This window comes from Coregonus clupeaformis, chromosome 15 (assembly GCF_020615455.1).
Source record: "Coregonus clupeaformis isolate EN_2021a chromosome 15, ASM2061545v1, whole genome shotgun sequence".
NCBI lineage: Eukaryota > Metazoa > Chordata > Actinopteri > Salmoniformes > Salmonidae > Coregonus > Coregonus clupeaformis.
In genome coordinates, this window is record NC_059206.1 from 17,733,841 (window position 1) to 17,759,584 (window position 25,744).

General features: G+C 41.9%; 2 protein-coding genes across 5 annotated transcripts in view; one reads left to right on the top strand and one right to left on the bottom strand.

Moving 5' to 3' along the window:
• Positions 1-241: 241 nt before the first annotated feature.
• On the top strand, positions 242-8,541 carry LOC121582222 (protein PBDC1). Its single transcript, XM_041897888.1, has 6 exons — positions 242-307; positions 631-696; positions 880-939; positions 7,586-7,726; positions 7,821-7,932; positions 8,027-8,541. Exons 1-6 carry the CDS (start codon positions 278-280, stop codon positions 8,116-8,118), a joined length of 501 nt encoding a protein of 166 aa, XP_041753822.1. The 5' UTR covers positions 242-277; the 3' UTR covers positions 8,119-8,541.
• A 1,663-nt stretch (positions 8,542-10,204) lies between these two features.
• LOC121582223 (exportin-7) overlaps positions 10,205-25,744 on the bottom strand; it is a 37,601-nt gene continuing 22,061 nt past the window's right edge. For 2 of the 4 annotated variants that reach the window (XM_041897892.2, XM_041897891.2), the window contains exons 25-29: positions 23,743-23,807; positions 23,544-23,636; positions 13,565-13,663; positions 11,785-11,912; positions 10,205-11,681 (exon numbers count right to left, since the gene is read on the bottom strand). In XM_041897892.2, coding sequence (XP_041753826.1) covers positions 11,588-11,681; positions 11,785-11,912; positions 13,565-13,663; positions 23,544-23,636; positions 23,743-23,807 — 479 coding nt within the window. In that variant the 3' untranslated portion in view covers positions 10,205-11,587. Of the gene's footprint in view, positions 11,682-11,784; positions 11,913-13,558; positions 13,664-23,543; positions 23,637-23,742; positions 23,808-25,744 lie in introns of all 4 variants that reach the window. The other 2 variants (XM_041897890.2, XM_041897889.2) reach the window with 1 other exon arrangement.

The window sequence follows — 25,744 nt, forward strand, 5'->3', positions numbered from 1 at the left end:
AGCAAATCAAAACTGTGTAGAAATGATAATGGACCTACACTTATACAGTTTCTTGACTGTATACAGCTCTCTATTAATCATCGAAATGAAAGATAAACAGACAGGGAGTATCGAAAATGGCAAAAACGATGGATAAAGGAATATCTTTTTCAAATGTTGAAAAATTAGTTTGACACCCCTGCTGTAAATGGTCAAAAAAACAAAAAAAGTGTAAGGACGCAAGACCTGGGCCCTTTAAACAGAACGACGTGACGTCATCGGGTCAAAGTTTACAGCTATGGCGTCAGGAAATGGATTTGCTTCTTTGGTGAGAATCCACACGATTAAATAACAGTATTTGAACTTAATGTACATGTCATATCCCGGTATATTGTAGCTGCATATGTAAGTGAAGTGTTAAAGTATATGATGCATGTTTTATTTGGATTGAAGCCGGCCTGCTGTTTAAAATGTCGCTGGCTAAACGGTAAACGAGGACAACATTGATTGAGCTAAACATGTGCTTACCATTACTGTAGCAATAACAGTAATATTGAATTACTAATGCCAATGACATTTCGTCGTGTTATTTAGGGTGTGATATCAATTGTAATACTTACATTTTGTTAATGATTCTGTTATGTTATTCAGGGCGTGGAGGGAGTTACAGCAGCCGCACAGGCTCTGTCTCTACCAGCTGAGGCTTATGGGAACGATGTGAGTAACACACGGTCTGTTTAGATTTCGTCTCTGACAAGCTCACTACACAATAGTATTCTAGTGTGTGTTAGTTTCAAAGTTTATTCGCCACGTGCACAGGATACAACAGGTGTAAAACAGTACCTTGAGAACTCTTTCCCAACATTGCAGCTAACCTTTGTGTGTGTGTGTGTGTGTCAGCCTCAACTGGAGGTGATGTGGGCGATGAAGGCTTACAATCATGCAGAGATCTACTTTAATGTGAGTATCTCTTTCTCACAAGCACCTGCAAACTACTCACATGAAAAAAATACTAGTTTACTATAGTAAATACTATAGTATTTAATTTGCATATACCCTGCCCCATATCCCAATTTGTGCCACCCATAAGTGAGAAACCTACATGCCAAGTATAGACCATATTGTGTTCCATACAGGTTATAGAGAAGAACAGAAGCTCTGAACTATCCGTTCAGATCCCAGTCCTACCTACCTACTACAGGTTATGGAAAATGTGCTCTTAGTATTTCTCCAGTAGGTTTCCTCAAGGAGAAATCCTCCACTTCTATGTCAAAGATAAAACAAAAACACTACAGTAAATACTACAGCAGTGGATCAACAGGTTTTGCCTCAGGACCCAAATTGAACCAGGTTGTCTGTCGTGACCCAATATTCACATCATGAAAAACAATCGCCAAAATACAATCTGGAAAACTATTTTTCATGCTATATTGATAGTAAATGTAGCAATTATGACAAGGGAACAACATTCCCACCGCTTTGTCAATAAATACGTTCTTGAAGAATGTTAATAAACTCACTGGCTTGAGACGACAAAAATCAATACAAATAGTGCTGCTAATAGCTCTATATTGAAAATACTGTGATTTAATACTTTTTTAGATGAAATTATTTTTGAAAAAGTTCATTGTAATCTCTACAGTTTCTACCAGGTTTAAGTTCATATCGGAGTATTTTTTTAAAATAAAAATAAACATACTGTGAGGGGAAAAAGTATTTGATTCCCTGCTGATTTTGTACGTTTGCCCACTGAAAAGAAATGATCCGTCTATAATTTTAATGGTAGGTTTATTTGAACAGTGAGAGACAGAATAACAACAAAAAAATCCAGAAAAACGAATGTCAAAAATGTTAGAAATTGATTTGCATTTTAATGAGGGAAATAAGTATTTGACCCCCTCTCAATCAGAAAGATTTCTGGCTCCCAGGTGTCTTTTATACAGGTAACGAGCTGAGATTAGGAGCACACTCTTAAAGGGAGTGCTCCTAATCTCAGCTTGTTACCTGTATAAAAGACACCTGTCCACAGAAGCAATCAATCAATCAGATTCCAAACTCTCCACCATGGCCAAGACCAAAGAGCTCTCCAAGGATGTCAGGGACAAGATTGTAGACCTACACAAGGCTGGAATGGGCTACAAGACCATCGCCAAGCAGCTTGGTGAGAAGGTGACAACAGTTGGTGTGATTATTCGCAAATGGAAGAAACACAAAAGAACTATCAATCTCCCTCGGCCTGGGGCTCCATGCAAGATCTCACCACGTGGAGTTGCAATGATCATGAGAACGGTGAGGAATCAGCCCAGAACTACACGGGAGGATCTTGTCAATGATCTCAAGGCAGCTGGGACCATAGTCACCAAGAAAACAATTGGTAACACACTACGCCGTGAAGGATTGAAATCCTGCAGCGCCCGCAAGGTCCCCCTGCTCAAGAAAGCACATATACAGGGCCGTCTGAAGTTTGCCAATGAACATCTGAATGATTTAGAGGAGAACTGGGTGGAAGTGTGTGGGGGGGGGGGTATACAGAAGATAGCCCTATTTGGTGAAATACCAAGTCCATATTATGGCAAGAACAGCTAAAATAAGCAAAAAGAAACGACAGTCCATCATTACTTTAAAACGTGAAGGTCAGTCAATACAGAAAATTAAGAACTTAGAAGTTTCTTCAAGTGCAGTCGCAAAAACCATCAACCTCTATGATAAAACTGGCTCCCATGAGGACTGCGACAGGAATGGAAGACCCAGAGTTAACGCTGCTGCAGAGGATAAGTTGTTCATTAGAGTTACCAGCCTTAGAAATTGCAGATAAATGCTTCAGTTCAAGTAACAGACACATCAACTGTTCAGAGGGGACTGTGTGAATCAGGCCTTCATGGTTGAATTGCTGCAAAGAAACCACTACTAAAGGACACCAATAAGAAGAAGAAACCTGCTTGGGCCAAGAAACACGAGCAATGGACATTAGACCGGTGGAAATTTGTCCTTTGGTCTGGAGTCCAAATTGGAGATTTTGGGTTCCAACCGCCATGTCATTGTGAGACGCAATGTGGGTGAACAGATCTCTGCATGTGTATTTCCGTAAAGCATGGAGGAGCTGTTATGGTGTGGGGGTGCTTTGCTGTTTCACCAGCATGGCTACCACAGCATTCTACAGCGATACGCAGTCCCACTGAGCCCAAACCAGATGGGATGATCATTTGTTTTTCAACAGGACAATGACCCAACACACCTCCAGGCTGTGCAAGGGCTATTTTACCAAGAAGGAGAGTGATTGAGTGCTGCATCAGATGACCTGGCCTCCGCAATCCCCCGACCTCAACCCAATTGAGATGGTTTGGGATGAGTCGGACCGCAGAGTGAAGGAAAAGCAGCCAACAAGTGCTCAGCATATGTGGGAACTGTTGGAAAAGCATTCCAGTTGAAGCTGGTTGAGAGAATGCAAAGAGTTTGCAAAGCTGTCAAAGGCAAAGGGTGGCTATTTGAAGATTATCAAATATAAAATATACTTCCTGCTGGAAGGTGAACCTCCGTCCCAGTCTAAATTTCTGGAAGACTGAAACAGGTTCCCCTCAAGAATTTCCCTGTATTTAGCGGCATCCATCATTCCTTCAATTCTGATCAGTTTCCCAATCCCTGCCGATGAAAAACATCCCCACAGCATGATGCTGACACCACCATGCTTCACTGTGGGGATGGTGTTCTCGGGGTGATGAGAGGTGTTGGGTTTGTGCCAGACATAGCATTTTCCTTGATGGCCAAAAAGCTACATTTTAGTCTCATTTGACCAGAGTACCTTCTTCCATATGTTTGGGGAGTCTCCCACATGCCTTTTGGCGAACACCAAACGTGTTTGCTTATTTTTTTCTTTAAGCAATGGCTTTTTTTCTGGCCACTCTTTCGTAAAGCCCAGCTCTGTGGAGTGTACGGCTTAAAGTGGTCCTATGGACAGATACTCCGATCTCCGCTGTAGAGCTTTGCAGCTCCTTCAGGGTTATCTTTGGTCTCTTTGTTGCCTCTCTGATTAATGTCCTCCTTGCCTGGTCCGTGAGTTTTGGTGGGCAGCCCTCTTGGCGCCATTTTCTTTCAATTTTTTTATAATGGGTTTAAATGGTGCTCCGTAGGATGTTCAAAGTTTCTGATATTTTTTTACAACCCAACCCTGATCTGTACTTCTCCACAACTTTGTCCCTGACCTGTTTGGAGAGCTGCTTAGTGGTGTTGCAGAATTTGGGGCCTTTCAGAATAGGTGTTTATATACACTGAGATCATGTGACACTTAGATTGCGCACAGGTGGACTTTATTTAACTAATTATGTGACATCTGAAGGTAATTGGTTGCACCAGATCTTATTTAGGGGCTTCATAGCAAAGGGGGTGAATACGCACCACTTCTGTTATTTTTTTCACTTCACCAATTTGGACTATTTTGTGTATGTCCATTACATGAAATCCAAATAAAAATCCATTTAAATTGCAGGTTGTAATGCAACAAAATAGGAAAAACGCCAAGGAGGATGAATACTTTTGCAAGGCACTGTACATATAGATATTCATTCAAAACCTCCCGAGACCCGAATTTGGGTCGCGACCCACCAGTTGAATACCTGTACTACAGTTCGCAGAAACACTACATTAATTACTATAGTTAACAGTAAATACTACAGTAATGTCTGCAAAAACACTAATACTACAGTATTTAGACCAGGGGTGTCAAACGTACGGCCCGCGGGCCGGATCAGGCCCGCAAACGGGTTTAATCCGGCCCGCGAGATGATTTTGGGGAGTTTAAACAGCAGTTTATTCAATAAAATAAACTGCTGTTCCAATTGCGTCCACTGGATGGCGCAATAGCAATTGTGTTAAGCAAGCAAACTGTTTATACCGGGGCAGAGCAAGTAGGTCAAGCACGTGCAGCCAATGAACTACTTTGTTTTGCCCGCGATATTTATTACGGCTTCTACTTTTAACATTATGTGCTTTGGCACCCTCATTGCCCCAATATGTCTCTGTCAAAAAAGAGAAAAGTGGACACAGAGTGCAGAGTGTTCCAAGAAAAATGGTTATCCTATTTAATCACGGAATTGAATGGGAAAGCTGTATGTTTGGTGTGTTCAGAGCATGTTGCAGTGCTGAAAGAATATAACCTTCGTCGCCACTATGTGAGTCTTCATGCCGACAAATATGACAACTTTCAAGGACCACGGAGATGAGAGAAGGTGAAGGAACTGTTGGCGGGTCTGAAGAAACAGCAGTCTGTGTTTACTCACAGCCGAGACATCAGTGACACTGCAGTGAAAGCTAGCTACCTCATTGCTAATGAAATCGCAGTGGCTTCAAAACCATTTAGTGAGGGTGAATTTGTAAAAACATGCATGATGAAGGCAGCAGAGATTGTGTGCCCTGAAAAGCGGCAGGCTTTTGCAAATATCAGCCTGACAAGAAACACAGTTGCAGACAGGATTTCCGATCTTTCAGTGGATTTGGACAGCCAGTTGAAGCAAAAAGTTAGTCATTTATTGCGTTTTCGGTTGCAATTGATGAAAGCACGGACATTACAGATGTTGCACAACTGGCCATTTTTTCATCCGCGGAGTTGATGACACATTGACCGTCACCGAGGAGTTCGTGGAGTTGGTGCCGATGACAGATACAACGACAGCAGCTGATATTTTTACCGCACTCGTCGGCGCGCTGGACAGGGTCGGAGTGGACTGGCCCGCGCTGTCAGCCTGGCTACAGATGGTGCGCCCTCAATGATCGGGAAAAAAGCAGGCGTTGTGACAAAGTTCAGAGAGAAAGTGCAATCTGCAAATGGAGGACGTGATTTTTGACTTTTCATTTTGCACCAGGAGGCTTTGTGTTGCAAGTCATTAAAGATGGATAACGTCATGAAGGTGGTCATCCAAACTGTTAATTTCATCCGATCCAGAAGCCTGAATCACCGTCAGTTTGACAGCCTTCTCAGAGAGAAAGACCACATCTATGGCCTGCCATACCACACTGAGGTAAGATGGTTAAGCCGAGGTGCTGTGCTGAGGCGTTTCTTTGATTTACGAGAAGAAATTGAACAGTTCATGGAAGAAAAGGGCAAACCAGTGTTAGAATTTCATTCCGCAGAATGGATGCCGGACCTTGCATTTATGGTGGATGTTACAGAGCACGTGAATAACTTGAACAAACAGCTGCAAGGGCGCAACAAAGTTGTCACGCAGTATTATGACAGCATACGTTCTTTCAAGTTGAAGCTGTCATTGTGGGAGACGCAACTTGCCGGTGGTGATGCAGCTCACTTCCCCTGTCTGAAAAATGTGTGCGCGACCCAACATGTGGCAGACATGAAGCGGTTCAAAGATAAAATAACGGGACTGTTACGGGAGTTTGAGCAACGCTTTCAGATTTATGTTTATATGTTTTTATGTTGATGTGCTATTGTTTTTAATTGTTTTTATTTTATTTGTATATTTAACCTATTCTTGACTCTGTGGTTCTTGCACTTGTTTGGGGAACAGGATTTCATTATTTTTATCTACATTTCTGCCTGAGAAATGACACCCTGATATAGTTCTGTGATCTGTGATATACTTCTGTGAATCACTGAGGCATTGTGTGTTTGTGTGTTCTTTGTCCTCAGAACTTTCAAATAACTTGGTGTTTTATGATTAATAGTGATGTTGTGCTTTTGGACACTGTCCTCAGGCTCCAGCTTTATGTTATATGTTTTTATGTTGATGTGCTATTGTTTTTAATTTATTTTATTTTATTTGTATATTTAACCTATTCTTGACTCTGTGGTTCTTGCACTTGTTTGGGGAACAGGATTTCATTATTTTTATCTACATTTCTGCCTGAGAAATGACACCCTGATATAGTTCTGTGATCTGTGAAACAGTTCTGTTAATCACTGAGGCATTGTGTGTTTGTGTGTTCTTTGTCCTCAGAACTTTCAAATAACTTGGTGTTTTATGATTAATAGTGATGTGCTTTTGGACACTGTCCTCAGGCTCCAGCTTTATGTTTTTATGTTGATGTGCTATTGTTTTTAATTGATTTTATTTTATTTGTATATTTAACCTATTCTTGACTCTGTGGTTCTTGCACTTGTTTGGGGAACAGGATTTCATTATTTTTATCTACATTTCTGCCTGAGAAATGACACCCTGATATAGTTCTGTGATCTGTGAAACAGTTCTGTTAATCACGGAGGCATTGTGTGTTTGTGTTATTTTTCTTTAGAATTTTCAAATAAACTTGACGTGTTTTATGATTAATAGTGATGTTGTGCTTGTACTATTTTGGACACACTGTCCTCAGGCTCCATGTTGTATGTTGATCGTATTAAAACAAAGAAAACAATCTGAAGTTGTTGTTTTTAAGTTATATATATATATACCATGATTTTTCCGGTCCGGCCCACTTGGGAATAGATTTTCCTCCATGTGGCCCCTGAGCTAAAATGAGTTTGACACCCCTGATTTAGACCATAGTATGTATTTTTTTTTATATGGGTAGGTGGAGCATAATACCAATACTAGCAGCCACATTGCACTGATCTAGTCCTTCTCCCCTCCAGCTAATTGTGTGTGTGTGTGTGTGTGTGTAGCTGATCTCGTCGGTAGACCCTAGTAATCTGAAGCTGACCAAGGTGGATGACCGGATCTATACGTCCTTCAGAGAATCCTTCTCAGACCTCAACATCAAGAACTTGGACCCAGACATGCTCAAAACCGCAGATGCCAAAGAGGTAGGGGACTGGGTGTGTGTTACAGGAGTCAGAAAAAAGGGACGGAGGAAGAGTGTGAGAGAGAAACTAACCTTGTCTGTGTTGGCGTCTATAGAAGTGGCGTCCGTTCTGTAACCAGTTTGACGGGGTGGTGGAGGACTTTAACTACGGGACTTTGCTACGACTTGACTGTGAGAGGGACTACACAGAGGAAAACACCATATTTGGTATGTTCAGTCAGTCACTATTACACACACAAAACGTTGTCACTGTTTAAAGGTGGCTACATCAGTGTTAACTGTGATCATGTTGTTCCTGCAGCCACCAGGATCCAGTTCTTTGCCATCGAGATCGCTAGGAACAGAGAAGGATTCAACACCCCTGTATTCCAGGCAAAAAAACAGCCTTCTTAACCCATACCTTATAACCTCTTTAGCCTAGTCTAACACCCCTATAAACCCAACCTCCTCTATCCCAGGAACAGATGTTTCAACAGCCCTGGTTACCAGGCTTAACATCCATCTCCTTACACTTTTCCTGTGATCGTCCACATATCAGGTCTACTGGATACTAGACCAGTGGCACGTTCAGCAGGGCACCACGTTGTGGAATGTTCATAGATATTATGTAGAACAAACAATTCATGACATTTCTGTCTACAACGTTTTCTTACTGAACGTGGCCCAGAGGTCCACCCCCCACACACCAGCCTGCATCCCACTGTGTGTATGAGTGCGTGTACTGATGTCCAAACTGATCATGGTAGCTACAGTGCCTTCAAAGTATTCACACCCCTTGACTTTTTCCACATTTTGTTGTTACAGCCTGAATTTAAAATGAGTTTAGTTGCAATTGTGTCACTGGTCTACACAATACCCCATAATGTCAAAGTGGAATTATGTTTTTAGAAATTTTGGAAAATCAATAAAAAATGAAAAACCTTGAGTCAAGTATTCAACCCCTTATATGGCCAGCCTAAATAAGTTCAGGAGTAAAAATGTGTTAAACAAGTAACATAAGTTGCATGGACTCACTGTGTGCAATAAGTGTATAACATTATTTTAACGACTACCTCATCTCTGTACCCCACACATACAATTATCTGTAAAGTCCCTCAGTTGAGCAGTGAATTTCCAATGTCTCGCAAAGGGCACCTATTGGTAGATTAAAAAAAAAAAACACATTGAATATCCCTTTGGATGGTGTAGCAATACACCTAGTCACTACAAGGATACAGGCGTCCTTCCTAACTCAGTTGCCGGAGAGGAAGGAAACCGCTCAGGAATTTCACCATGAGGCCAATGGTGAGTTTAATGGCTGTGATAGGAGAAAATTGAGGATAGATCAACATTGTAGTTACTCCACTATAATAACTTAAATGACAGCGTGAAAAGAACGAAGCCTGTACAGAATACAAATATTCCAAAACATGCATCCTGTTTGCAATAAGGCACCAAAGTAAAACTGCAAACAATTGGCAAATAAATTAACTTTGTCCTGAATACAAAACGTTATGTTTGAGGAAAATCCAACATCCCTGATCACCACTTAATATTTTCAAGCACGGTGGTGGCTGCATCATGTTATGGTTATGCTCGTCATCAGCAAGGACTAGGGAGTTTTTTGGGGATAAAAATTAATGGAATAGAGCTAAGCACAGGCGAAAACCTGGTTGTCTGCTTTCCAACAGACACTGGAAGACAATCACCTTTCAGCAGGACAATAACCTAAAACACAAGGCTAAATATACACAAGTTGCTTACCAAGACGACATTGAATGTTCCAGTTGACTTAAACCGGGTTGAAAACCTATGGCAAGACTTAAATGGCTGTCTAGCAATGATCAACAACCAATTTGACAGAGCTTGAAGAATTTTGAAAAGTGTGCAAATATTATACAATCCAGGTGTGCAAAGCTCTTAGACTTACCCAGAAAGACTCACAGCTGTTATCGCTGCCAAAGATTATTCTAACATGTATTGACTCAGGGGGTTGAATACTTATCTAATCAAGATTAGGTTTTATTCAACAATTTTTTTTTTTTTTATTGTGTAGATTGTTAGTGGGATAAAATGGATTTGTCATTTTTGGGGTGAACAATGTGGAAAAGGTCAAGGTGTGAATACTTTGAAGGCATTGTATATGTAATTAGGTTTCCTCGTATTTGTGGCAATAATTTCTGGGTATGACTAGGTTCTTGTTTTTGTACAAAGTTTGTTTCAAATGACATTCTTTATAGTGAACCACTTTTGACCAGAGCGCTGGCTAAAAGTGGTGCACTATATAGGAAATAGGGTGTCCTTTTTTATTTGCCGGTGTGTATCCGACTGCATTCACTGACTAGTCTCGTGAATTGTAAAAATACATAAATATGAATAAATGGAAGTCTGGAATCAACATGTTTGTTAAATCCTTATGAAGATATTACCTTGCTAGTCTGCACCACACTAAAGACATGACCCATGTTGTGCAGTGGAAGAACTCTGTGACAGCGTGGTATACAAACCAAATGACGTTTATTTGCAGTCAATGCTGACACTATAATAATGTAGCCGACATCCACACAACTCAACCAAGCTACCGATCCAACACACTCACATCAGAGAACCAAGCTACTGATCCAACACACACAAACTTCAGGGAACCAAAACAATAGAAACCAGGAAGTCAAATCAACATGGTTAGAGATGAGCTAGTCGTCACAAACAGTTAGCAGCAACATCTGTAGAGTAGCACAAGTTGCTAATGAACTCTGAACCCCCATCTCCTCTAATACAGAGTTCTGTATTCTTATTCCTATCATCCATATCCATAATACACAGCTCTGTTCTACTAAAGGTTGCATTATTCTTCATTTTCTCATTTAGAAATAAACAATCCTTCAGGGAGTTTGGAGACGAGTGCTGAATGTTCTAGAATGTCCAGGTAGGTTCTGGCTGGAGCTCACAGCTCCTTCACAGCACCCTGGGAGGTCACACACTCAGTCACTGCAGCGACGCTCCTTTCCGTTGAGTTATCAGATCTGTGACCCCTACACACTAGCCTGCTCAGACACTTCACCCCTCCCCTAACCCAACTTACCCCCAAAAAGTTAGTGTCAGCTCCAACCAGCCTACCAGAGGGTAAAGTGGAGCATAACTTTAACCCATATAACCCTGCCCCCCACCTACACCCAATCCTAATGGAACAAGCAATCATTTTTTAGGCAAAGTGTCTCGGTGCTAGGGTAAGTGTCTAGGGGCAGTGCCTAGGGAGTAAGGGAGGTGGGTATTTACATCGCTCAAATTAGAGGGCCAGAGGAACATGTACAACACAGCCACTCCGTCTCACACACTTTCTCTGCCCCTTTGCAGCTCTAGTGCTCTCTCCTCCCTCTCATCCCTGTAGAAAGTTTGCTCCCCACACAGACAAACAGGTGCACTGACTCACTACACTGTAAAAAGTTCAATCACACGTTTCTCATTTTGTTTTAAATTCAATCAATATAAACATTGTTCAAAATGTTATGAAAAAAAATGTACACTTGTTTTGTTGTGTTTCTATACAAGGCAGGCAGAAGCAGAGAACTACATTTACCAGCTTCCCCCTTTTCACCCGCTCTCCTCGTTCATCCCCTCACTCCTCCTCTCCTGCAGATTCTCTCCCTCCAGAATGTGTAGAGGTATCCTCCGTCCATCCTCCTTCTCTCCCTCTCCTCCCAGCGAGCAGCAGAGCGACCTCCGGTGACCTCTACAAACTGGCTTTAAAATAGATCTGTATATTTATATAGGCTTCTATAAAAAGGAGGGGGGAACCAAAAGGGGGAGGAGGGGTGAGAGGAGGAGTTGAGTTTGGGGGAAGCTGCTCTGTGTGGAGCAGGTGTGTGTGTGTTTGTGTGGAATGTCAGCTCATCATGTCATTGCTGTTGACTCCGTAAGAAGAGTTCTTCATGCTGTCGTTCACCTCCCTCCGGAACACCGACAGATTCTGGGTGAACCTGCACAAATTAATACAGAGAGAGTTAACACACAGTTACTGCACACACAGTCAGCGCACACAGTTATCATGTGTGGATAGAGGGTGGCTGGGATTGTGTGTACCTGTCTCTGTTCTTGGTTAGCAGGTTGCGTTCTATCCCCTCCATCAGGTTCTCAAAGCAGAGATGCATGGCCTGCTGCTTCTCTGGAGGCTGGCTGTTCACAATACTGTTTCTCAGGTCTGCAAAATACTACACACACAGACAAAAATTCAGTTTCTCTGATCTGCAAAATACTGCATAAATTGAGATATATACACACAGGTAGAGGCTGTGTCAGGTTTTTTTCCTTTTTTAGCCAGGACAGTCCACTCAGTAACAATTGCCACATGCAGGGATTAAAGCAACAAAAAAAATCCCATGACTGAAATTTAAGTCGATTTCAGATTGATTGTTTGGGGCCAGGTTAACCTCCCCTTTCATGTAAGAAAGTCATTAGCATCATGCTTTTAGGGGATCATGCTTTTAGGGAAAGGGGTTAATTTTGAACATGTATTAAACTTGCTTAGGGGGTCTGGGGTCTTCCCCGGGATAATTTTTTATGTAGGACAGAAGCTTAGACTTTTTAAAAAGACATTCTACTCCAAAATGAATGAAGAATAATGACACCATCTAAAATATAATTTCCACCTCCAGAAATGAGCCAAATAACATATTGGTAAACATTAAAACAATTACTTTAACATTTTGGACCATACATACAGCCTGGTCTATATTATCAGATGTGCTATTAGCAATAAGCATGATCACCTGTAGCCCAACTGATGCAGCATAGTGGCTATAAAATGTACATAGGCTGAAGCATGGGTTTGTCCTTCTGCATTTACCCCATTGGACACAACCTCCTGATTTATTATAAATAATTATATGATTCCCTTCCTAAAATGTTTTTAGGGGGGTTTCTATTACAAAGTACGTGATTGCAATTTTAAGAAGCCATTGTCCCTTTAAGAGCTCTGTTGTGCAGCTGCACCTAAATCATGCTTGAAACTCTGGTTGCAACTGCATTTATAAAACGATTCCACTCGCGCAATTGAAGGAGTAGAGAAATAAACGTAGTATGGTGGTAGCAATGGAGAACTGGGATCCCCATTTTTTTAAACAAAGGCCAAAACATTAGAAACCCCTTCCTAATATTTAGTTGCACCCCCTTTTGCCCTCAGAACAGCCTCAATTCATCGGGGCATGCCTCTACAAGGTGTCGAAAGCGTTCCACAGGGATGCTGGCCCACAGGGATGCTGGATTGACGCCAATGCTTCCCAAAGTTGTCTGGATGTCATTTGGGTGGTGGACCATTCTTGATTCACGGGAAACTGTAGAGCGTGAAAAACCCAGCAGCGTTGCAGTTCTTGACACATTCAAACCGGTGCGCCTGGCACCTACTACCATACCCCGTTCAAAGGCACTTAAATATTTTGTCTTGCCCATGCACACATACACAATCCATGTCTCAACTGTCCCAAGGCTTAAAAATCATTCTTTAACCGGTCTCCTCCCCTTCATCTACACTGATTGAAGTAGATTTAACAGGTGATATCAATAGGAATCACCTGGTCAGTCTCATGGAATGAGCAGGTGTTCATAATGTTTTGTAAACTCAGTGTATGCATGTCAGTTCAGTGCACACAACATAACAGATAAAAAATGGGAATATATTTCGTAGAACAGACAGGCTTCTGATTTAGGCCATGTAATCTTCAAACAAGCCCCCCGGAGATTTTTATTGCGGATCTAAAAAAATGGCCTCTCCAGAATCAATATGACGAAAATCCTTTAACCCCTGCACATGTCTTCCAGGGAGTGGTGGGATAATGGGTGTGTGGTTGTGGTTGTGTACCTGTACCTTCTCGTTGAGCAGGATGAGGCCCAGTAGAGGTCTGGACATGGACCACTGGTTCCTGCAGTCCTCAAAGATGATGATGTTCAGCACCGTGGACAACATCTGTAGGACAAACACACATATTGATTATTGTTTGTTTGTGTTAGTGATGCGCGGGTCAGCGGTTTGTTCACCAGCACCCAGCCGCAATTACTAATAACCCATCCATAACCGCCTGGCTATGTGATAGTGAAATTCTGAGGCACGCACCTGACCCAAACCCGCAAATATAGAAAATGCACTGTACAGTTAGTTCCCTTTTTGTCTCTTCAACAATGACGTTTTTATTCAAAATGTATTTATTGAATAATTATGCCTATTGAACAGTAGCCTAATGTTTTGCTAAAACAAAAAATGGCAAACAATAGCCTAAACCAGAGATGGGCAACTGGCAGCCCGCTCTGATCATTTTTTTTTGTAGGAACTCACAGAGCTCTTCAGTAAGGCCATTCTACTGCCAATGTTTGTCTATGAAGATTGCATGGCTGGTGTGCTCGATTTTATACACCTGTCAGCAACAGGTGTGGCTGAAATATATATATATATATATATATATATACATATACACACACACACACACACACACATACACAAACACACAGTGGGGAGAACAAGTATTTGATTTTGCAGGTTTTCCTACTTACAAAGCATGTAGAGGTCTGTAATTTTTATCATTGGTACACTTCAACTGTGAGAGACGGAATCTAAAACAAAAATCCAGAATCACTTTGTATGATTTTTAAGTAATTAATTTGCATTTTATTGCATGACATAAGTATTTGATACATCAGAAAAGCGGAACTTAATATTTGGTACAGAAACCTTTGTTTGCAATTACAGAGATTATACGTTTCCTGTAGGTCTTGACCAGGTTTGCACACACTGCAGCAGGGATTTTGGCCCACTCCTCCATACAGACCTTCTCCAGATCCTTCAGGTTTCGGGGCTGTCGCTGGGCAATACGGACTTTCAGCTCCCTCCAAAGATTTTCTATTGGGTTCAGGTCTGGAGACTGGCTAGGCCACTCCAGGACCTTGAGATGCTACTCACGGAGCCACTCCTTAGTTGCCCTGGCTGTGTGTTTCGGGTCGTTGTCATGCTGGAAGACCCAGCCACGACCCATCTTCAATGCTCTTACTGAGGGAAGGAGGTTGTTGGCCAAGATCTCGCGATACATGGCCCCATCCATCCTCCCCTCAATACGGTGCAGTCGTCCTGTCCCCTTTGCAGAAAAGCATCCGCAAAGAATGATGTTTCCACCTCCATGCTTCACGGTTGGGATGGTGTTCTTGGGGTTGTACTCATCCTTCTTCTTCCTCCAAACACGGCGAGTGGAGTTTAGACCAAAAAGCTGTATTTTTGTCTCATCAGACCACATGACCTTCTCCCATTCCTCCTCTGGCTCATCCAGATGGTCATTGGCAAACTTCAGACGGGCCTGGACATGCGATGGCTTGAGCAGGGGGACCTTGCGTGCGCTGCAGGATTTTAATCCATGACGGCGTAGTGTGTTACTAATGGTTTTCTTTGAGACTGTGGTCCCAGCTCTCTTCAGGTCATTGACCAGGTCCTGCCGTGTAGTTCTGGGCTGATCCCTCACCTTCCTCATGATCATTGATGCCCCACGAGGTGAGATCTTGCATGGAGCCCCAGACCGAGGGTGATTGACCGTCATCTTGAACTTCTTCCATTTTCTAATAATTGCGCCAACAGTTGTTGCCTTCTCACCAAGCTGCTTGCCTATTGTCCTGTAGCCCATTCCTGATGTCCTTACACAGCTCTCTGGTCTTTTTGGCCATTGTGGAGAGGTTGGAGTCTGTTTGATTGAGTGTGTGGACAGGTGTCTTTTATACAGGTAACGAGTTCAAACAGGTGCAGTTAATACAGGTAATGAGTGGAGAACAGGAGGGCTTCTTAAAGAAAAACTAACAGGTCTGTGAGAGCCGGAATTCTTACTGGTTGGTACAAATACTTATGTCATGCAATAAAATGCAAATGAATTACTTAAAAATCATACAATGTGATTTTCTGGACTTTTGTTTTAGATAGCCCCTGGTTCTCCTCAGACTTGACTGCCCTTGACCAGCACAAAAACATCCTGTGGCGTACTGCATTAGCATCGAACAGCCCCCGCGATATGCAACTTTTTAGGGAAGTCAGGAACCAATATAAACAATCAGTTAGGAAAGCAAAGGCTAGCTTTTGGGACACTCTAAAGTCCATGGAAAATAAGAGCACCTCCTCCCAACTGCCCACTGAACTGAGGCTAGGAAACACTGTCACCACCGATAAAACTACAATAATCGAGAATTTCAACAAGCATTTTGCTACGGCTGGCCATGCTTTCCACCTGGCTACCACTACCCCGGCCACCAGCTCTGCACCCTCCGCTGCAACTTGCCCATGCCTTGGTTTCTCTAATGACTGCCTCGCCTGGTTCACCAACTACTTCTCAGATAGAGTTCAATGTGTCAAATCGGAGGGCCTGTTGTCTGGACCTCTGGCCGTCTCTATGGGGGTGCCACAGGGTTTAATTCTCGGGCCGACTCTATTCTCTGTGTATATCAATGATGTCGCTCTTGCTGCTGGTGACGCTCGGATCCACCTCTATGCGGACGACACCATCTGGCCCTTCATTGGACACTGTGTTAACAAACCTCCAAACGAGCTTCAACGCCATACAACACTCCTTCCGTAGCCTCCAACTGCTCTTAAAAACACTAGTAAAACTAAATGCATGCTCTTCAACCGAACGCTGCTTGCACCCGCACACCCGACTAGAATCACTACTCTCGGCAGGTCTGACCTAGAGTATGTGGACAACTACAAATACCTAGGTGTCTGGTTAGACTGTAAACTCTCCTTCCAGACTCACATTAAACATCTCCAATCAAAAGTTAGATCTAGAATCTTATTCCTATTTTGCAACAAAGCCTCCTTCACTCATGCTGCCAAACATGCCCTCATAAAACTGACTATCCTACCGATCCTTGACTTCGGCGATGTCATTTACAGAATAGCCTCCAACACTCTACTCAGCAAATTGGATGTAGTCTATCACAGTGCCATCCGTTTTGTCAAAGCCCCATATACTACCCACCATTGTGACCTGTACGCTCTTGTTGGCTGGCCCTCACTACATATTCGTCGCCAAACCCACTGGCTCCAGGTCATCTATAAATCACTGCTAGGCAAATCCCTGTCTTATCTTAGCTCACTGGTCACCATAGCAACACCCACCCGTAGTCTGCGCTCCAGCAGGTATATCTCACTGGTCATCCCCAAAGCAAACACCTCCTTTGGCCGCCATTCCTTCCAGTTCTCTGCTGCCAATGACTGGAACGAACTGCAAAAATCTCTGAAGCTGGAGACACTTATCTCCCTCACTAACTTTAAGCATCAGTTGTCAGAGCAGCTTACCGATCACTGCACCTGTACACAGCCTTTCTGAAATTAGCCCACCCAACTACCTCATCCCCATATTGTTATTTATTTTGCTAATTTGCACCCCAGTATCTCTATTTGCACATCATCTTTTGCACATCTATCATTCCAGTGTTATACAAAATTGTAACTATTTTGCACTATGGCCTATTTATTGCCTTACCTCCATTACTTACTACATTCGCACACACTGTATATATATTTTCTGTTGTATTTTTGACTTTGTTTTGTTTACCCCATATGTAACTCTGTGTTGTTGTTTTTAAATCGCACTGCTTTGCTTTATCTTGGCCAGGTCGCAGTTGTAAATGAGAACCAGCTTACCTGGTTAAATAAATAAAATATTTTTAAAAATTCCGTCTCTCACAGTTGAAGTGTACCTATGATAAAAATTACAGACCTCTACATGCTTTGTAAGTAGGAAAACTTGCAAAATCGGCAGTGTATCAAATACTTGTTCTCCCCACTGTATGTACAGTGGGGGAAAAAAGTATTTAGTCAGCCACCAATTGTGCAAGTTCTCCCACTTAAAAAGATGAGAGAGGCCTGTAATTTTCATCATAGCTACACGTCAACTATGACAGACAAAATTAGGAAAAAAAATCCAGAAAATCACATTGTAGGATTTTTTATGAATTTATTTGCAAATTATGGTGGAAAATAAGTATTTGGTCAATAACAAAAGTTTCTCAATACTTTGTTATATACCCTTTGTTGGCAATGACACAGGTCAAACGTTTTCTGTAAGTCTTCACAAGGTTTTCACACACTGTTGCTGGTATTTTGGCCCATTCCTCCATGCAGATCTCCTCTAGAGCAGTGATGTTTTGGGGCTGTCGCTGGGCAACACGGACTTTCAACTCCCTCCAAAGATTTTCTATGGGGTTGAGATCTGGACACTGGCTAGGCCACTCCAGGACCTTGAAATGCTTCTTACGAAGCCACTCCTTCGTTGCCCGGGCGGTGTGTTTGGGATCATTGTCATGTTGAAAGACCCAGCCACGTTTCATCTTCAATGCCCTTGCTGATGGAAGGAGGTTTTCACTCAAAATCTCACGATACATGGCCCCATTAATTCTTTCCTTTACACGGATCAGTCGTCCTGGTCCCTTTGCAGAAAAACAGCCCCAAAGCATGATGTTTCCACCCCCATGCTTCACAGTAGGTATGGTGTTCTTTGGATGCAACTCAGCATTCTTTGTCCTCCAAACACGACGAGTTGAGTTTTTACCAAAAAGTTCTATTTTGGTTTCATCTGACATTCTCCCAATCCTCTTCTGGATCATCCAAATGCACTCTAGCAAACTTCAGACGGGCCTGGACATGTACAGGCTTAAGCAGGGGGACACGTCTGGCACTGCAGGATTTGAGTCCCTGGCGGCGTAGTGTGTTACTGATGGTAGGCTTTGTTACTTTGGTCCCAGCTCTCTGCAGGTCATTCACTAGGTCCCCCGTGTGGTTCTGGGATTTTTGCTCACCGTTCTTGTGATCATTTTGACCCCACGGGGTGAGATCTTGCGTGGAGCCCCAGATCGAGGGAGATTATCAGTGGTCTTGTATGTCTTCCATTTCCTAATAATTGCTCCCACAGTTGATTTCTTCAAACCAAGCTGCTTACCTATTGCAGATTCAGTCTTCCCAGCCTGGTGCAGGTCTACAATTGTATTTCTGGTGTCCTTTGACAGCTCTTTGGTCTTGGCCATAGTGGAGTTTGGAGTGTGACTGTTTGAGGTTGTGGACAGGTGTCTTTTATACTGATAACAAGTTCAAACAGGTGCCATTAATACAGGTAACGAGTGGAGGACAGAGGAGCCTCTTAAAGAAGAAGTTACAGGTCTGTGAGAGCCAGAACTCTTGCTTGTTTGTAGGTGACCAAATACTTATTTTCCACCATAATTTGCAAATAAATTCATAAAAAATCCTACAATGTGATTTTCTTGATTTTTTTTTCCTCAATTTGTCTGTCATAGTTGACGTGTACCTATGATGAAAATTACAGGCCTCTCATCTTTTTAAGTGGGAGAACTTGCACAATTGGTGGTTGACTAAATACTTTTTTCCCCCACTGTATGTATGTATGTATGTATGTATGTATGTATGTATGTATATATATTACATTACAACCTGCAAACGTCGCTCACCACCCTTTGGAACAATTTGTAGAATTGCAGGAAATTACTGTAAAACAGCACATTTTCCTCTCCAACACTGTCAAAATCGGTAGAATTGCACGAAATTAACTCTGTGGCCCCCACCCCCATCAAAGTTGCCCATCACTGGCCTAAACTGACACCTTGCACATACTTTTGTGAAAATACACTGTACAATTAAGGTATTTTGAACTTCAACAATTTATTGAACAATTACTTTTTTCTTGAGCATTTAGGCCTATTCATTTGAAAAGGCTTATTGAACTGTAGCCTATCGTTTTGCTTAAACAAAACAAAATGTGAAACAAATGGACATCTTGTAGGCCGACTGCCTGTGTGGGCTAATGCATATTAAACAAAAAATCGAATGACATAAAAAAAGGCTTACAAAATAAAGAAAATCAAAGTAGGCTACCCACTGTCCAGTGATGAGGCTATTTGCCTACTTTGTCTATCTTTCTTTTGCAGCACAGTTCATAAACAAAATAGTGCCCACTAGAGGTCTTCACAGGTCCAAAAAGTTGGACCCGTGGCTTTCCCACCCAACCCGATATGCATAAAAACATTGTAATTTTTTTATGGAGAGCCGTTCCGAATGGACCCGAGGACAGTCAGACCCGTTCAGAAAAAGGACTGTGGAAACACAGACCCAAACTGACCCTGATAGTCTACTACTGCTATACAGATATTGGCGTACAGAAGGAGGCTAAATCGTTAATTTCGATCAGAATATTTTTGATAAAGATGAGCATTATATTGTTAGATTAAAGGAGTTACTCTGATAGGCCTAAAACATTCTTCCTCACCTCAAATGTAACTGTCAGAGTCAGTTGGAGCACCGGTTTGCACCGGCCTGCAGTAGCTAAAGCCTATCATAGCCAAAACACACCAAACATTCACAAAAGTTCCTAAACTTTATTAATATCAAAAGTAAGTACACCCATTGTTTATAGGGAAAATATGAACAGGATATTACAGTGAGGGAAAAAAGTATTTGTACATTTGCCCACTGACAAAGAAATCATCAGTCTATAATTGTAATGGTATGTTTATTTGAACAGTGAGAGACAGAACAACAACAACAAAATCCAGAAAAATGCATGTCAAAAATGTTATAAATTGATTTGCATTTAAATTAGGTAAAATAAGTATTTGACCCCTCTCAATCAGAAAGATTTCTGGCTCCCAGGTGTCTTTTATACAGGTAACGAGCTGAGATTAGGAGCACACTTTTAAAGGGAGTGCTCCTAATCTCAGTTTGTTACCTGTATAAAAAGACACCTGTCTACAGAAGCAATCAATCAGATTCCAAACTCTCAACCATGGCCAAGACCAAAGAGCTCTCCAAGGATGTCAGGGACAAGATTGTAGACCTACACAAGGCTGGAATGGGCTACAAGACCATCGCCAAGCAGCTTGTTGAGAAGGTGACAACAGTTGGTGTGATTATTCGCAAATGGAAGAAACACAAAAGAACTGTCAATCTCCCTCGGCCTGGGGCTCCATGCAAGATCTCACCTTGTGGAGTTGCAATGACCATGAGAACGGTGAGGAATCAGCCCAGAACTACATGGGAGGATCTTGTCAATGATCTCAAGGCAGCTGGGACCATAGTCACCAAGAAAACAATTGGTAACACACTACGCCGTGAAGGACTGAAATCCTGCAGCGCCCGCAAGGTCCCCTTGCTCAAGAAAGCACATTTACAGGCCCGTCTGAAGTTTGCCAATGAACATTGAATGATTCAGAGGAGAACTGGGTGAAAGTGGTGTGGTCAGATGAGACCAAAATGGAGCTCTTTGGCATCAACTCAACTCGCCGTCTTTGGAGGAGGAGGAATGCTGCCTATGACCCCAAGAACACCATCCCCACTGTCAAACATGGAGGTGGAAACATTATGCTTTGGGGGTGTTTTTCTGCTAAGGGGACAGGACAACTTCACCACATCAAAAGGGACGATGGACGGGGCCATGTACCGTCAAATCTTGGGTGAGAACCTCCTTCCCTCAGCCAGGGCATTGAAAATGGGTCATGGATGGGTATTCCAGCATGACAATGACCCAAAACACACGGCCATGGCAACAAAGGAGTGGCTCAAGAAGAAGCACATTAAGGTCCTGGAGTGGCCTAGCCAGTCTCCAGACCTTAATCCCATAGAACATCTGTGGAGGGAGCTGAAGGTTCAAGTTGCCAAACGTCAGCCTCGAAACCTTAATGACTTGGAGAACATCTGCAGAGAGGTCAAATACTTATTTCCCCAAATAAAATGCAAATCAATTCATAAAATTTTTGACATGCGTTTTTCTGGATTTTTTTGTTGTTATTCTGTCTCTCACTTTTCAAATAAACCTACCATTACAATTATAGACTGATCATTTCTTTGTCAGTGGGCAAACGTACAAAATCAGCAGGGTATCAAATACATTTTTCCCCTCACTGTATATTGCGGCATTACATTACGTTTATTTTTTCATCTCGGTCTACTTGGTTTTTCCTTTTCATGGTTTGAGTGCGAGTAACATAGTAATTCCATTATATTGCGGCAAACATTACAGTTGGAACTTAATTTGGCCAAAGCAAATGGCTCAACAGAATGAAAAAAATACGTGTTGCATATTTAAAGAAACTGTTTTAAACCGTCACAAAAGTTTTGAACAGCCTATATTACACCAACAAAAAGGTGAGTGCCTATACTGTAGGCTACCCAACAAATGACAGCAATAGGCTAATTACATTTATTTTACAACTGGCCTACTTACAGTGCAGTCGGAAAGTATTCAGACCCCTTGACTTTTTCCAAATTGAGTTATTAAAAAAAAAAATAATAATAAAAATATTTTTATCTATACACACAATATCCCATCATGACAAAGCAAAAACAGGTTTTTAGACATTTTTGTAAATGTATAAAAAAAAAAAACTAAATATGCCATTTACATAAGTATTCAGACCATTTACGCAGTACTTTGTTGAAGCACCTTTGGCAGCGATTACAGCCTCGAGTCTTCTTGGGTATGACGCTACAAGCTTGGCACACCTGTATTTGGGGAGTTTCTCATATTCTTCTCTGCAGATCCTCTCAAGCTCTGTCAGATTGGATGGGGAGCGTCGCTGCACAGCTATTTTCAGGTCTCTCCAGATATGTTAGATGGGGTTCAAGTCCAGGCTCTGGCTGGGCCGTTCAAGGACATTCAGAGACTTGTCCCGAAGCCACTCCTGCGTTGTCTTGGCTGTGTGCTTAGAGTCGTTGTCCTGTTGGAAGGTGACCCTTCACCCCAGTCTGAGGTCCTGAGCGCTCTGGAGTAGGTTTTCATCAAGGATCTCTCTGTAATTTGCTCCATTCATCTTTCCCTCGATCCTGACTAGTCTCCCAGTCCCTGCCGCTGAAAAACATCCCCACAGCACGATGCTGCCACCACCATACTTCACCGTAGGGATGGTGCCAGGTTCCCTTCAGACGTGACGCTTTACATTCGGGCCAAAGAGTTCAATATTGGTTTCATCAGACCAGAGAATCTGGTTTCATGGTCTGAGAGTCCTTTAGGTGCCTTTTGGCAAACTCCAAGCGGGCTGTCATGTGCCTTTTACTGAGGAGTGGTTCTACCATAAAGGCCTGACTGGTGGAGTGCTGCAGAGATGGTTGTCCTTCTGGAAGGTTCTCCCATCTCCACAGAGGTACTCTGGAGCTCTGTCAGTGACCATTGGGTTCTTGGTCACCTCCCTGACCAAGGCCCTTCTCCCCCGATTGCTCAGTTTGTCTGGGCGCCAGCTCTCAGAAGAGTCTTGGTTGTTCCAAACTTCTTCCATTTAAGAATGATGGAGGCCACAGTGTTCTTGGGGACCTTCAATGCTGCAGAAACGTGTTGGTATCCTGTCTCGGAGCTCTACGGACAATTCCTTCGACCTCATGGCTTGGTTTTTGCTCTGACATGCACTGTCAACTGTGGGACCTTATATAGACAGGTGTGTGCCTTTCCAAAATCATGTCCAATCAATTGAATTTACCACAGGTGGACTCCAATCAAGTTGTAGAAACATCTCAAGGATGATCAATGGAAACAGGATGCACATGACCTCAATTTCGAGTCTCATAGCAAATGGTCTGAATAATTATGTAAATAAGGGATCTTTTTTTTTGTGTGTGAATAAATTAGCAAACATGTCTAAAAACCTGTTTCACTTTGTCATTATGGGGTATTGTGTGTAGATTGATTAGGATTTTTAAATTACTTAATCCATTTTAGAATAAGGCTGTAACGTAACAAAATGTGGAAAAAGTGAAGGGGTCTGAATACTTTCCGAATGCACTGTATGTATGTATGTATGTAAATGTGTGTGTGTGTATGTACCTGTTGGATCATCTCTGGGTGTTGCTGCATGATGTGTAGGAAGCGGTCATCTGTTGCCATAGCTGCAGGTCGTTTCTTAGTGGAGCGAGACAGCTGAATAGAAATAACAATACATTTGATTCACATTCATATCAATACAGAACATACAGGTATAAGATCATATGAATAGATTATAGATATACATGGAGGCAGTTGTTACCTGTTTGAATAGGTAGGTGACAATGTGGTCCAGACTGGAACAACACCCAGTACACACCATGGTATCTATAACACAAACGTTAGTCACACATTCTTACTTCCATAGAAAATACAATATTTAACCATGTTTTGTTTGTGACCCAATGTGGCATATGTGTGTATTTTTTCTAAGTTCTATAACATAAAATATATTCTGATTTGTTTAACACTTTTTTGGTTACTACATGATTCCATGTGTTATTTTATAGTTTTGATGTCTTCACTATTATTCTACAATGTAGAAAATAGTAAAAATAAAGAAAAACCCTTGAATGAATAGGTGTCCAAACTTTTGACTGGTACTGTGTGTACACACACACACACACACACACACACACACACACACACACACACACACACACACAGTGCACTCGGAAAGTATTCAGACCCCTTCTCTGTTTCCACATTTTATTACGTTACAGCCTTATTCTAAAATTGATGAAAAAATAAATAATTTAATCAATCTACACACAATACCCGATAATGACAAAGTGAAAACAGGTTTTTAGAAATTTTTGTAAATGTATTACAAATAAAAAACATAAATACCTTATTTACATAAGTATTCAGACCCTTTGCTATGAGACTCGAAATTGAGTTCAGGTGCATCCTGTTTCCATTTATCATCCTTGAGATGTTTCTACAACTTGATTGGAGTCCACCTGTGGTAAATTCAATTGATTGGACATGGTTTGGAAAGGCACACACCTGTCTATATAAGGTCCCACAGTTGACAGTGCATGTCAGAGCAAAACCCAAGCCATGAGGTCGAAGGAATTGTCCGTAGAGCTCCGAGACACAGGTGGACTCCAATCAAGTTGTAGAGACATCTGAAGGATGATGAATGGAAACAGGATGCACCTGAACTCAATTTCGACTGAAAGATATCACCCAGCTTGAAGGCTCTCCTCTCCCCTTGCAGAGCAGATGCCTGGCTATCAGGGGAATGGGGAAGATTGACTGTTTTTACTATGATTAGCGAGTTATGTAGTGACTTTGTTTAGCGCAGCATTAGATACACACACATATACATATCTACACACAATACCCTATAATGACAAAGTGAAAAACATGTTCAGATTTTTTAGCAAATGTAAAGAAAATGAAATACTGAAATATCTAATTTACGGAAGTATTCAGACCCGAGTCAATACTTTGTAGAAGCACCTTTGGCAGCGATTACAGCTGAGTCTTTCTGGGTAAGTCCCTAAGAGCTTTCCACACCTGGATTGTGCAACATTTGCCCCATTATTCTATTCTTCAAACTCTATCAAATTGGTTGTTGATCATTGCTAGACAACCGTTCAGGTCTTGCCATAGATTTTCAATTAGATTTAAGTCAAAACTAACTTGGTCACTCAGGAACATTCACTGTCTTGGTAAGAAACTCCAGCGTAGATTTGGCCTTGTGTTTTAGGTTATTGTCCTGTTGAAAGGTGAATTCATCTACCAGTGTCTGGTGGAAAGCAGACTGAAACAGGTTTTCCTCTAGGATTTTGCCTGTGCGTAGCTCCATTAGGTTTATTTTTTATCCTGAAAATCTCCCCAGTCCTTAACGATTACAAGCATACCCATAACGCAGCCACCACTATACTTGAAAATATGGAGAGTGGTACACAGTAATGTGTTGTATTGGATTTGCCCCAAACATTACACTTCGTATTCAGGACATAAAGTTAATTGCTTTGCTACATCTTTTGCAGTATTACTTAAGTGCCTTGTTGCACACAGGATGCATGTTTTGGAATATATTTATTCTGTACAGGCATCCTTCTTTTCACGCTGTCAACTAGGTTAGTATTGTGGAGTAACTGACTGTTGTTGGCCCATCCTCAGTTCTATCACAGCCATTAAACTCTGTAAGTTAGGAAGGACGCCTGTATCTTTGTAGTGCCTTGGTGTATTGATACACCAGCCAAAGTGTAATTAATAACTTCACCATGCTCAAAAGGAATATTCAATGT